The sequence below is a fragment of the Enhydra lutris genome, unplaced genomic scaffold (assembly GCF_002288905.1).
Source record: "Enhydra lutris kenyoni isolate GAN:26980312 unplaced genomic scaffold, ASM228890v2 scaffoldscaffold13, whole genome shotgun sequence".
In the NCBI taxonomy this organism is placed as follows: domain Eukaryota; kingdom Metazoa; phylum Chordata; class Mammalia; order Carnivora; family Mustelidae; genus Enhydra; species Enhydra lutris.
The window spans coordinates 37397939-37412168 of record NW_019154097.1 but is presented as its reverse complement, the minus strand read 5'-3'; the positions used below and the strand labels follow the sequence as shown (position 1 = coordinate 37412168).

General features: G+C 56.6%; 1 protein-coding gene across 1 annotated transcript in view; it reads right to left on the bottom strand.

The window, feature by feature from the left end:
- LOC111145467 (calmodulin-regulated spectrin-associated protein 1-like) overlaps positions 1-14230 on the bottom strand; it is a 53112-nt gene that overhangs the window by 14531 nt on the left and 24351 nt on the right. Inside the window, exons 5-6 of the mRNA XM_022500363.1 lie at positions 8583-8663; positions 4829-4970 (exon numbers count right to left, since the gene is read on the bottom strand). Of these exons, the coding sequence (XP_022356071.1) occupies positions 4829-4970; positions 8583-8663 (223 nt within the window). The remainder of the gene's footprint in view (positions 1-4828; positions 4971-8582; positions 8664-14230) is intronic.

The following is a 14230-nucleotide window of genomic DNA, read 5'->3' as shown; positions in this document are numbered from 1 at the left end:
TTCTGTAACAATTCATGTACTGGACCGGCAACAAATGAACAATCCGAGGAAATTACGGGTTTTATACCGATGCTTCGCATCTGCGAATATAGTTCAAAACTCTTTCCAAGGACCGTCAACGGGTCCTCCTTTGTTCAGGACTCAGGGCCAGTGGCTCCCGGAGGCAGGGAAAGGGCAGGGCAGGACCCCGAGGCCAGGACCCCGAGGGCGGACTGTGTAGGCGCAGCACGTCCACAGCAGTCCGCGCGGGCCCAGAACCGGCGGGCTTCCAGGGCGTCCAGCACAAGTGGGCAGCGGCTTCTCACAGCCTGTTTCCGGCACATTCTGTAGCCATCCCAGCTAAGTCCCCCGCCTTCCAGTCCTGTCTGTCCAGACAGGGCCTCTCGCTGTTCTACATCTTCTCTCCCGCCGTCCACTTTGCTTTTGGACTCTCATTGCTGGGAGAGCTCTTCAAAGCTGTCCTCAGCACTTGCGCGAACTCCGAAATTTCAGCAGCTGCGTCTTATTTCCAGAGCCCGTCTGCGCCGTCACACCACACACCCGTGTTCGGCACTGGTCCCCGCTGGCGCCCTGTCCCTGACCACAGACCCGCTGTCCTCTCTCATCTCCCGTGTTTTCTCTTGCCCTCCTGCATGGCCTCTGCTGACCGGGCCTCGAGTTCAGGCCAGTAACTTCCTCAAATGCTGGGGGATCGGCGGCTGCCCAGGGTCAAGGGTAAGGCCGCAGGAAGAAGGCTCTGCAGTGGGGCAGCGGGCGGCCAGCGCTCTCCCGGAGGACCGCCAGTGGGCAGCAGCTGTGGGACTGCCCAAGGCCAGTTTCCACAGAGAAGAACCCTTTCCCCTTGTCTTTAGCACTGCAGATTCATTTATTTATTCAATGATATAAAAATCGTCCTTACGCCATAAAATGAGATATAAAACACTTGGTCGCTTAAAAAATCACTAATACGAGGGCGCCTGGGTGGCTCAGTGGGTTAAGCCGCTGCCTTCAGCTCAGGTCATGATCTCAGGGTCCTGGGATCGAGTCCCGCATCGGGCTCTCTGCTCAGCAGGGAGCCTGCTTCCCTCTCTCTCTCTCTCTGTCTACTTGTGATCTCTCTCTGTCAAATAAACAAATAAAATCTTAAAAAAAAAAAAAAATCACTAATACGAAGAAATGCTGGTAAAAATCAGTCTTCAAGCACATTACTTTATTCCACTTGATATGATGACAGGAAGCAAGATTAGACAGAAGTTAACACAACTTTCTTTTAATATTTATTTGTTTTTTCTAGAGACAGAGAGAGAGCATGCACATTGGGGGCGTGCACAGAGGGGAAGCAGGCTCCCGAGGAGCAGGGAGCCCGACGCGGGCCTGCATCCCAGGACCCCGGGATCGTGACCTGAGCCGAAGACACCCTTCACCCGCTGAGCCCCGGGGCGCCCCGGCACGACGGACTGACGCGCAGCTGACATTACACTAGCTTCAGGCGTAGAGAGGAGCGAGCTGGCAGCTACACACGTCGTGAGATGCTCCCCACGACACGTGAGGTCACTGTCCCCGCACGAGGCCGCGCCCACACTGCCGACTGGACCCCCGTGCGGTCCTTGTCGCCCCGGGGCTGCTTCTGTGACTGAGGTCCGTACTCTCCCTCCCCGGCCCCGCCCTGGCAACCACCCACCCGGCCCCCGCGTTGGTTTGTTTTTGTACATCCCACACGTAAGTGAAATCATACACTATTTACCTGCCTTACTGCGCTGAGCTTGATACCTTCAGGTCCATGCATGTGGTCGCAAAAGGCCAGATTTCATTCTCTTATGCGACTGCGAACACCCTCCGCGTGCGCGCCGCCCCCAAGGCCGCGGGAGGCAGGCAGCCGCCTGGGCAGGCGAAGGGCAAGCAGCAGCGTCTCGCCCTCCGGAATGAGGCTCCCTCCAGGGCCGGCTCTCAGGGCGCCCGGCCGCCGAGCCTGGCCGCCTGTGCGCGAGACGCGCGACAGGAGAGCTGTGTGGCCCACCTCCTGAGCTGTGTCAGGTCACCACGGCCTGAAGGAGGAGGAGGGACCGCGCCCTCGCGGCAGGCACCCCTGCCAAGTCCCCACCGTGTCCCTCCCTGAGTGCGTCTGTCCTGCTGCCTTTCTGGGGTTCTCAGGAGTGAGCGGGTCCCCTTCCCTGGCTTGAGCACCGCAGCTCCTCGCCGCGCCGTAACCAGGCGCTCGCTGCTCAGAGTCCGGACGCGGCCTGGCGCCCTCCGTGACCGAGTCCGCGCCTCAGCTCCCAGCTGTCTGGTTGCTGACGACGGAAGGGGAGAGAACGCCACTCCCCGTTCTCCTTCCTTCGGCTTTCTTCGGGCTTCTTTTCTAATGCACTAGATCAACCTAGTTCATTAATTTTTAAAAGTTCCTCATTTTCCAGAATGTGCCCTGCGGCCACAGGTCTGCCCTTTCCCGCCGCCCGTGGCTGCCCAGCACAAGCTCTGTGCATGTGGTCCGTTCGCTGGGAGGCGCGGGTCCACCAAGCACCGACCTGTCCTCAGCGCGGTGAGACGGGCGGGGTGCGCCCCTGGATGGGACAGACAGGAACTCTGCCCTTGAGGAGCTCGCACTGGAGACCCCCCCACTAGGACGGCCACGTATCTTCTTTGCTTTCTAAACATTAAAAATTTTAGAGATTTAGGGGCGCTTGGGTGGCTCAGTGGGTTAAGCGGCTGCCTTGGGCTCAGGTCATGATCCCAGCGTCCCGGGATCGAGTCCCACATCAGGCTCCTTGCTCGGCAGTCTCTCTCTGCCTGCCTGTGCTCTCTCTCTCTCTGACAAATAAATAAAATCTTTAAAAAAAAAAATTTTAGAGATTTGAAGAACGATTTCTCCATTTACTGCATCGTGGGAAGAGTATCAGTTCTCTGCAACCTGCCGAGGTCACTTTTGGGGCCTTAATCAAGTCCATTTTCCACAGACATTTCCAGGCTTGCTTCTTTTCAAAGCGCAGACCCCGCGGCAGTCGCGCACTGGACCAAGCCAGGTCCCTGATGCCGAATCTTCCCGGCCTTCCCCCACTCGTACCCGCGCCTCCTCAGCTTCCGTGACTGAACTTAAGGGTGTGACTCCATTCATGCCTCCTGGACTTTGGTCACTTTAAAACCCACGCTGATGTGCTGCTGTCGGACGCAACGAGGCTCGACCCGGCCACGTCTTCCCGTGGCTCCACCTCCTCTGTCCTGGGGACTCCCTCCTGCCAGAAACTCGTTTTGTCTTGTGACCCCGACGCACGGGTCAGAGGGGCAGGCCGGATGCACCGGAAGCAGGAGCCGTCTGCGCTGCTGAGCCGGAAGGCGGACTGAGAAACAGCCAGAATGCGGAGGGCGACGGGCATGGAAACCCCAACCGAGGTGCTGAGGGCACGGGAAAGTTCCAGCACACACTGAACAATCCCGTCCCCCCTCTTAGGGTTCCCACCTCTTTTTGAACGTCCTTTGTCATTCTGAACATTCTGCTTCTCGTTCCAACATTCCTTTTCACCCCCGCCTGGGAGTCAAACCTGCGGTCGTATGTGCCGTTCCCCACACGGCCCCGCTTTCCCACAGAGCTCGTCTTCAGTGGTGGGGTGGCCGTTCTCCGCAGGCACGTGGGGAGTCCTGGCTCCTGGAGGTGCCTTAAGCAGACCCCCTCCCCTCTCCCTCCTGCCATGGCCCCAGACTCCAACTAGTGCTAGACTCAGTTGAGGAAGAAACTTCCCCTCACCACGCAGGCAACATACAAGTCAACCCCTTCACACCCATGATGCATCCTGGAAGATCTGTTCCCTCAAGAAAGATCACCCCAGCCCCAGGGCCACAGGCTTCCGACAAGTCTCCTCAATCTTTCCAAGGCCAGTACGTGGGCCTTTCCTAGTCTTTTCCTTGGTCCGATCACAATGCTCCCAAAAACACAGCCCCGAGGCCGGAAGAGCATGAGAGGCCTGAGGGGCCCAGGGGCGAACGGGTGCCAATCACGATTTTCACTCCAAGACAGAGACCCTCTCTGGAACCCACCTCCTCTGGTGGACAGAAAGACTGTCCTTTCCTTTCAAGCTCAGCTACTGCTTTAGCTATAAACGCTACGACATCCAGCTCCCCTGTGCTTGAGGCAGGATAACCTCCGCTCCATCCCCTGGGGTCCGCGTCTAACACAAATACCTCACGGGTAAGGGAGTCGTCTGGGCACGCTCCTGGCCTGCGCCTCCCTCCCTCAGAAAGAAGGAAGGATGCTTAGCAAAACCTAAACCCGAATTCCTGTTCCCGCAGCCCCCACAGACTTCCGCTGCCCTGCAGTCCACAGAGCCGTCTGCGTCTCCTCCCTACCCACCGGGCTACGGACACCTAAGAGACACACTTTCCTGTCACCAGCATGACGCATGCGGGAGCCCCTCAGAAACGCACCCCACACTTGCCGTCTCCCAACTAGGCTCTAGATGATTTCAGTTTTACTGAGGGGGGCGTGGAGCCCCACGCAGGGCTTGAGCTCACCACCCTGAGATCAAGGCCTGAGCTGAGACAGAGCAACCAGGCCCCCAGTTCTAGATGTTTCAAATGGGCTGTAGCAGGATGGACAAAACCCTAACCACACTGAAATGTAAGAGAAGTCACATATGTTTAGGACTTTACCCAAGTACTTCCAAAATCCCATTTCTTCGTGAGATAAAAACGCAGGTCAAGCATAAGCACATCACCCTGGTCTGTCTCTAGTCACGGACATCCTGGCTGGGGTCAAGGACTCCGCGTGCTACGCCCCGGCCCTTTACGCATCTGGCCCCACACACGCGTGGCGCTTCCGCAGGGCTCGGGTCCGCTCCCAGGGGTGTGCGGCACTCACCGTCCAGCTTCATCTGCTCTGGGCAGTAGTAGTGGACCACAGCCAAGAGCGCGGCCCCGTCACTGCCGTCCCGCATCAGGTCCTCCAACAACGGGAAGTAGGGCGGCTGCCTGGCGGACAGGTGCTCTCGGCGATAGCGCACCTGCAGTCGACAGAAGGAGAACAGTGTACGCGTGCCGCGCCCCCACGACCGCCACGCTGCAGGCCGTCACGTGGACAGTGGACACGCTGCCCGCTAGATGACGCGGGAACAATGGCCATCACACAGGGAAAGCTCGAATGTCTGGATGACGTGCTCTGCCTTGAACACACATGCTAAGACCCGGGGAGCTGAGAGCCACGGCCACCCTGGGGGACAGCAGCGAGCCGCGGACGCCGCCGGGCTGTCCCACTCTGAGGGCGCACGAGAGAGGAGGCAGGGTGCGCGGCCACGCTCCCGAAAGCCGCCCGCTCGGCACGATGAGAAACAAGTTAAATGGTGAGACACCGAGGCTCAGAAGACCTGCCTCACTGCTCCTGGCTCGGCCGGATCAGCCCTAACCTCAGCCGTGAGGAAAGGGGCGAAACACCACCAACGTACGGCTTGAGAAACTCCCCAAACCGTGCTGAAGGAAATTCACAGACTTCTCGCAAACGCAACAGGGCGTCAGGAGACCGGACGCGCACGTGCCCTGTGACAAGTAGGCGGCCGCGGCCTCCACCCTCCTGCCTTCGGAGGAGGGGCTGTGTACCTGCCCTGAGCACCCCCGGCCTGCCGGCACGGCCCCCACCACAGGACATCCGGGGACGGGTGTGCAGACACACACGCCACCCAGGGGAGGCGAGTCCACTCAGGCGCCCGTCCCCGGGGTCCCGCCGTGCGCGCGCTCCGTTTCTTCTGCATCAACCGTCACAGCACAGCCGCCTCACTCCGGGGGAAGAAAACACACGAGGCAAACAGGAAAGAAAACCAGCCGTCCGTCCTGACGACCGCGGATTTCTGAGACTCATGCAGGATTCCACCCGAAGAAAAACCATCTCCGAGTAATCAAGAATTTAAAGTTGTCTAAGTATCATCCCGAGCAGAAGAGCCGACACAGCCGGGGCGGGCCGCGCATCCGGCACTCTGTCCCAAGCAGCAACGGGGTTGCTCCGTGCCCCTGATGTGTGCTGACGGAGACTTTAACTTGTTTCTCAGGGCCCGCGACAGCAGGGACGGCGGGCGGCCATGGGACAGCCCGCGGGCCGGGTTCAGAGCAGAGCGCATGCACCGGGCCAGGCTTCCACACACACGACACAGCACACACGGTGACAGACGGACCACGGCATGCAGCAAAGCAAATGGCGTCTCGCGGAAGATGGATGGCATGGGCTGAAGATCGGGGAAAATGACTCAACCTCGGGGTCCAGAGAGCTTGTCTCGTTACCTTCAAGGCAGGTCTCTAAAACGTCCAGGCCGCACAGCGCCAGCGCTGGCTGGGCCTGCCAGGCCTGCCCGCCGTGCCCCGGACTCGGCCCCACGAGCCCGTCCACCAGGCGCTGGAGGCGCGGCCCCAGCTACCAGCCTCTACGTGGGGCCTGAAGGGCCACTGCTCCTGACCGCGTCTTTCAGACTCTAGGACACTGTCCGAGGACACTCGCCTTCCTACAGGACGGCTCAATTCCCGACGACATCCTCACTAAGTAATGTAACTTAACACTTAGGCCCTTGGCCATCGGGGCTCAAGAAGTGTGGAGACACACAAACACTCCTAACAAGCTTGTCCTCGTCTTGGTTACAATCGCATCTCAAAGAAAAGCAAAATCCTCCCCCAAGTTGGCCACAAAGCAGAATCAGCAGACGCACCCGCTGGCCAGCTGACAGCCATGGTGTCTCCCTCATGATAAAACACTAAGGACTGGCTGGTCTGAACAATTAAACTGAAGGCACAGGCAACGAAGAGTCTGCGGAAAGCTCTGCGCGCCACAACTCCAGCCTAAGACGCACCACTGGAAGGGCCCCGTGTTTTCCCACAGGAATGGGGTAACAAACGGGTTCTGCTTCTAGAAAGTATCACCAAGGGGAGCACAGCTAAAACTGTAGACCCAAATCCCCACTTTTTAACTTTCTTCATACGGGAAAATTCACACTTACTGTTAAATTGGATTCCAGAAATCCTGAATCTGCTGACCTAATTCAGACCCTTGCCTAGCCGTCCCACTCCCCACCCCAGAGTGCGGGGATGGGAAGGGAGCAGGGGTGCCCCGCACACCCCACGAGACGTCTCTAGAGAAGGATGTCTCCCTCTGCCACGCGAGCGGCCTTCCACGAGGCACACCTCCTGCAGCCACCCCGTGGCTCGGGTCTCACTCACAAGGAGATGTCACACTAAATCTCACCGTCAGGGAATGTAACATCTTGACAAAAAGTCAAGGAGTAACCTGGAAATTCGACTGTTCCTTCCTGTATCTGTTAGACTAAAGACAGGTCCTCTGGTCTATGTTTATATTCATCACATAAAGAAGTAAACTAAGTGTCCATAAGAAAAAACGCCAGACTCTGCCAGTAAAATCACCTAAGAAATCGGGCAAAACCAAGCTGGGTGTGGTTACAAAAAGCCTCGCACTGGAGAAAAGCAGTACCCATCCCGGGGAGGACCTTTCAACCAAAGGACCGGGTTTGAGTGTGAGCAGCTGTTTAATGGAAGCAAGTGACCGCGACACGATGGCTGTCTGGTGCGGCTGGGCGCACGGCGTTCACTTACGGGCACTAACTTCCAGTACCACTTGGAGGGGGACTGCTCGGGAAGCAGGGGAGGAAGCAGGAGAGAGTGTCAGCAGACAGGCCCTGGCGGGACCGCGTCAGACACGCTGTCACGCAACATTCACAGAGCCGGGACGTCCTCTGAGAAGTAAGGGCTGTCCGGTACACGTGACCTGGAAGCCCTCGCTCACCACACAACTGAGGTGGAAAGTCACAGGCACCTCCACCAACACTAGCCTCTGCGGGAGCAAAGGACACCCTGGAAACTTGGCGCGGGCCAGGCACCACCACCGACAGATACCAACTGCCACCCGGAGAGGCGCTCAGGGCGCCGTCTGTGCCCGTCTGCAGACCAATGAGGCTCGGGAAGTGTGGCCCAGAGCGTGGTGCCCACGGCATCCCCGGAGTCCAGGAGCGCGTGGAGGAGGCGAAGGGACGCTGAGACCACAGACGTGACCGGGCCACATGGTACATGCGTGTAAGGGATGTGGCTTCAGTCACATGCCTGCTTAGCAAGAAAATACTATGGCAGGGGAAGGAAAGGGCAGAAATGAGCAGAATGGATAATGCAGCATCCGTGTCGTTTCGTGGGACACGTAACATTATCTGCCTGGGCTCCAGGCTCTAGACACACCACCGGCCACGCTCGGCCTCATGGGCCACGGAAGGGATTCTCGAGGGCACCTCTGACAGCAGGCGGTTTTCTCCTCAACTGGTGGCATCTAGAGGCTAATGCCCAGGTAGCGCTACACGTCCCCATTCTTGAGTTTCCAATCCCTCCCAACGTCTCCCTCTCCCTCCCACGGCCCCCACCCTCCCATCCCGGGCAGGGAGAAACCCGGAGAGCGCTGCCACGCCCACCACCGAGGCACGGAGCTGGTCCACTGGGAGACCTCGGGGCCTCGCTCCTCCGCAGGGGTGGGGCGGGGGCGTGCAAGTAAAGAGTAAGCTAGTAGTGAGCACTGACACAATTCTTCAAACCCAGAGAACACTAGCTGGATGCGTTCCGGACGAGCTGAACTGACCCTTTACCTTTTGGTGAGCTGGGCTTTCCAACAACTGCTGCTTTAACTTCACTTCTTTTTCTGTTATCTCCCTCATTTTAAGGTTTACCTGAAGCAGAAGAAAAATGCATTAAAAGGGCGATGGCTTTGGTATCTGCACACCCGAACCTCTGCACCCCCAGCTGCACCCCACCCCGCCTGTCCACGTTCCCGCGGGCGCAGGCATCCCTGAGGCCCACCGCGCGGATGCAGGAGTACACGGGCCCCACGGCACGGCCGCTCCACAGGGAGACCAAAGCTGGCCCGCTGCTCCCCGAAAAACTCCATGCCCCTGCCCACCCGTGTGATGCTCGTCGCCTCACGACAGGGTCAACGGGCCACCTCGGTGAATGCCTGGGGCGCACAGACAGCGCATACTGTCACCACCAGCAAACGCCACTTGTGAGACCGTGTGGCTGGGACGGCCCGCGGCAGAGCCCAGTGGGTGTCCCACGAGCTCCCTGCCGGGTCACACTTGACACCAACTCAACGTTAACCACAGGATTTAACTGTCGCCCCTTAAACAACTAATACAAGCTATCAGAAATTAAAGTATTCTCTCTTAAATGATTAACCCAAAGAGAAAATCAAAACTGCAATCATAAAGTAATACACAAGGGGCGCTGGGTGGCTCAGTCAGCTGAGGTCTGACTCCCAGGTGTGGCTGAGCTCATGATCCCGGGTTCCTGGGATCGAGCCCTGAAGGCGGGTGCTGGGCTCAGCAGGCAGTCTGCTTGAGGAGTCTCTCTCCTCCCCCCACCCCTGCATGCGCATGTCCTCTCTCTCTCAAAATAAATAAATGTTTAAAAAAATAAATAAAATCTTGGAGAAAAATACTCATTGATGTGAATTTCAAGGGATATGGTCAGAACTATGATCAGATGAGAAAACACCAAACTGAATTTATTTTTTAAGATTTTATTTATTTATTTGACAGAGACGGGGGTGGGGGAGTACAAGCAGGGGGAGGGGCAGAGGGACAGGAAGAAGCAGGCTTCCCTCTGAGCAGGGAGCCCGACGCAGGACCTGATCCCAGGACCCTAGGATCATGACCTGAGCCGAAGGCAGTCACCGCGCCACCTAGGCGCCCGAAACTGAGTGTTTTATTAAACAAGAACACAGGCAGACCATGTGGGTGGTTCAGTGGGTTAAGCCTCTACCTTCAGCTCAGGTCATGATCTCAGGATCCTGGGGATCGAGCCCCGCATCGGGCTCTCTGCTCTGCGGGGAGCCTGCTTCCCCCTCTCTCTGCCTGCCTCTCTGCCTGCTTGTGATCTCTCTCTCTGTCCGATAAATAAATAAGATCTTTAAAATAATAATAATGATGATGATTTTTTTAAAAGGCTATCTGACCGTTGAAAGCAAAGTAACATGTCTGCGATTACAGGGAAGTGAATGCCAGCAGAACCACAGAGGTCAGGAAAGGAAAAGACGTTTCTGACATCATTTGTGAAATGGTATCACTTGATCTGACGTCAACCGTACAGAAGTGAGGATGCGTACAGTAAACCCTAAACGAGCCCCAAACACTATAAAGAGGAGTACTGAGAAACAGTCCAACATAAGCCAGAAAAGAAGAAAGAAAAGGAAAACATGAGAAAAATGGAAAGCAGATCTCAAGCCCACATGTCTTGGGAACCACATTACACGTAACTGCTCTGAACGCTTCAGCGACAAGGCCGGTGCTCGTGTTAAAGAGAAAGACGAGAGAGGGGCGCCTGGTGGCTTAGTGTGGAGCCTGGACTCTTGATCTTGGGGGCTTATGTGTTCGAGCCCCATGCTGGTAGGGATTACTGAAAACGAGAACTTTTAAAAAAAAATAAAATAAAAAAGGGAAGACAGACAACAGAGAGTGAAGACGCACAGAGGAGGAAGGGAACGGCACAGCACAGGCGCACCAGTGGTTAGGAAGCTGGGCGGCTGTGCTTCAGGAGTGGAGGAGGCCCTGGGGACAAGGACAGGCACCTGGGAGAGAGACAGACACTCCCTGATGACAAAAGGGTTAATCCATCCAGGAGATACAGCAATCCTGGAGACCGTACCTATAACAGTGGACTGCAAGGAACAACACAGCAGAGCAGAACCTACGACGGGTGCCGAGACCACAAGGCCTGTCACAGTGGCGGTGGGACGGGGCGCCCACAGCCGGGACCTCCATGGCAGAGTACCCCACGGCGCTGGCACAGCACGCGCCATGTCCCTGCACCCACCAAGCACTTAAGAAAGCCGCGCCGCGGACCGTCAGACCCCAACAGACTTGGGGCTGACATCGCGGTCTCTACTGTCCGAGCACAAGAGAGTGCAAAACCGGAGCAGTGCAGGAGCCCAGCAGCCTCCGCGCACAGACTCAGCCCTGCACTCCAGGTAAGCCGCGGGGGTAGCAGGACGCCGCAGGGGGAGCTGCGGACGGCGCCCCAGCACACAAATGGGGGCGCTCCTGCTGGAGAGCTACAGGCTGGCGCGAAGACAGGGCTGTAAGAGCTCACTTTCTGCCTTCAACCAGAGAGGAGAGCAAAGCAAATTCAAAATAAAAAGGAAGAGAAGTTAAATAGCAAATCAATCAGTAAAAATCTAAAGCATGTTTTCGGAAGATCACAGAAGGTGACAAACCAGACCAAACCCAGGAAAGAAACTCAAGTGACAGCAACAAGAGGAGACGTCACTACAGACACGCACACATCGAACGGATAATAATTTAATTCAATCATTTAAGTAAAACTGAGATTCCCTGGAAGTCACAAGTCACCCAAACTGACACAGAATTAAATACAAAACCCGAAGTCGGGCAGCGTACTCGAACACGCAGCTAACCACGGACACCTACAAGCGTCTCCAGTCCTCGGGAAGGAGCGGAGGAAAGCCGTGGGAAGCCGCCGCACACGTCCGCTCCAACAGCGCCCGGACGGACCGACGAGGCCAAGTGCTGGCAACGGTCGGGGGCACCGGGGCTCCCTCATCAGTGGGAGATTCGTCACTTGTGAAGACACTCCGGCAATCTCTTCCAACGGTCGGTCATACGTCCGTATCGCTGACCCGGCAACCCTACTCCTCCGTACGCTACTCAACGAAACGAAAACACACCCCGCGCGTGGACTTGTGCGCAGTGTCCCTGGCAGCGCCAGTCACAAGAGACCGACCCTGGGAACAAGCGCGGTGCCCATCACAGGGGACCGGGAAGCCACGCTCTGCTCATACAATGGAACCCTCCTGAGTTCAAAAAGAAAACCGCTGGCAGACACACTAGCATGGATCGATTTCAAAACCACTTCATTCCGCGGAAGAAGCCAGGCACAAAATGAGCACATACACGGGTCTATGTCTATCAAAACCTGAAAGAGCTAAAACTAACTCCCAGGGAAGAAAGCAGACGGGCAGTGATCTAGGCTGCAGCACTACTGCAAAGGGACAAAGGGACTCTGTAACGTGACGGAGATGCCACCTTGACTGTGAGTGTTAAACACACAGCCACTTGTCCAAACTCAAACATACAGCAGTGAAGCTGGGTTTTGTTTGTTTGTCAAAGACCAAGCAACTGGCCAGCCATCAAGAAAAATGAAAAAAGCCACAGCAAGATGGTCCTGGTACAACTCCCGAACTCCGGGACACAGGACAGCTCAGTCACACACTGAGAACAGGGACTCTGGAGAACAGCTCAGTGGTGAGTCCCAGCCCTAGGGAGGGCAATTCCCCAGCCCCCTCCAGAGTGCCCGATGACCCAGAGGGAGGGAAAGGGGCCTGCTCAGAAGCTGGGGAATGCGGGCAAAGCCGCAACCTTTCTGAGCACACAGCCATGTCCGGACATGCTCCCGGCACAGCAGCACCCGCTGAGAGGGAGGCCAGGGGGCCGGCCCAGCACGGACGCCAAGGGCTCTCCAGATGGTGGTGAGGCAAGTGCCAGCTGGCAGGTAGGCAAGAGCCTAGGTGGCAACCACCGAACCACTAGGCTGGGCAGCACAGTCCCTAGAAGTGATGCCACAGAGGAAAAAAACCCAGAGGTCGCCAGACAGGCGTGTGACTCCACAGTGGCTGAAAGGGGTGACAGCACCCAGACACAGAAAGGAAGTAAACCCACAGAAATACCTTCCCAAGTGAAAACAGGCCAACACAGCAGTGAGAAAAGCCAAAATCTGTACCCAAGCGTACTGACCCAGCAGGAATCTGGGGAACACACTGTGTATAACCACAGCTCGAAGAAGACCCAGATCTCCTCAGGCACTGAAGACTGATGCCGGAGAGAAAGCTCCTACGGGACCTCCTGAGAACCTGAACCTTGTTAAACATGCAGCAGTTTTCAGTGGGGAGAAAACCCACCGCAGAATGAAGGTGGGAAGGTCTCTGGGCCCCCTGCTAAGCCACCAGGCACCCGAGGACCCACAGCCACTGGAGTCCATGTGGGAAAGGCTTTGGGGAGCTCACGGCTCGTCACAGTTCCGGGAAAACCCTGGGTGCAGAGAGCGTGGGGTGCATCTTGCCCTGCGTCAGAGCCCCCGTCCCGGAGGAGCCTGCAAGCAGCTGAGTGAGCACAGCCCCCGTCTGACACTGCGAGTCCATGCTGGAGCGAAACCGCGGTGAAGCCCTGAGCGCGGCCGCCCCGGCCAGAGCTCAGCACTCGGCCAGCGTCGAAGAACACACAGGAGGGAAAACCGACCAACAAAAAAAGTTTGTGTTCACACGGAAATGCTAAGGAACTAGCGAAACATGGAAAACACTGAATAAAAATGTAACTACTGGGCAAGGACAAAGGAAAGTCACAAAAAAACGGAAGCAAGCATTAACTCCAGGAAAACCGAAGTGCGGCCTCAAGAAAAGGGCTGCGAGCCGTGACAAGGTCGTTCCTAGTCACAGTTATGTCACCTCTGACTGCAGATCCAACCCCAGGAGGCCACGCGACCACAGGAGGCCACCAGGGACCTAAGGGGAAGGTCCTATGAGCGAATGATAAACGGTAAGGCAACGCCTACCAGAAGCAGATGAGCCAGAAGCAGGTCATTTCTTTAAAACAGAGGTGAGTGCCAGAAAACAGCCGTGAACAGATGGAAGTGACGCAGCCGGCCACACGACGACCACCTTCTGCGCCGCAGCCACGGCCCACAGGCAAACAGAGGCAACAGAACCCGGAGAACCGTGTACAAAAATACGGCAACACAGGGCAACCCCTAAAGACATGTGAAACGCGATCACGTAGGGGAGAAAAGGAATACACCCCAGCCCCAAAGAAATATGACCAAAGATGACAATTTACAAAAAAAAAAAAGGAAATAGCCAAACATATACCCTATTTCTTAAACTTTGATTTGACCAGTGAATGAAAACATAAAAGTAAAAGATGACACTATGTTTCACCCTTAAAAACGGCAAGTTCTTTATCGGTCATCTCCGATCTATGGGAAGTCATGGAATAAGACGCCTTCATGGACTAACGGTATGAAAAGCCAGTCCGACCGCTACACTCAGAACCTGCAGAAACCACTCCAAAGCCTTTAGAAATGAACCTCAGCTACGTGGCAACCACTGGCCACCAGTCGCGTGCAGGAGCAAAACGCGCACAGCCACCTACATAGGCCACACCCAGAGACCGCAGCAGGCCGGCCCAGACACCCCTCCCCATCCCACCAACGGCAAGCCTCAGCTTGGGGC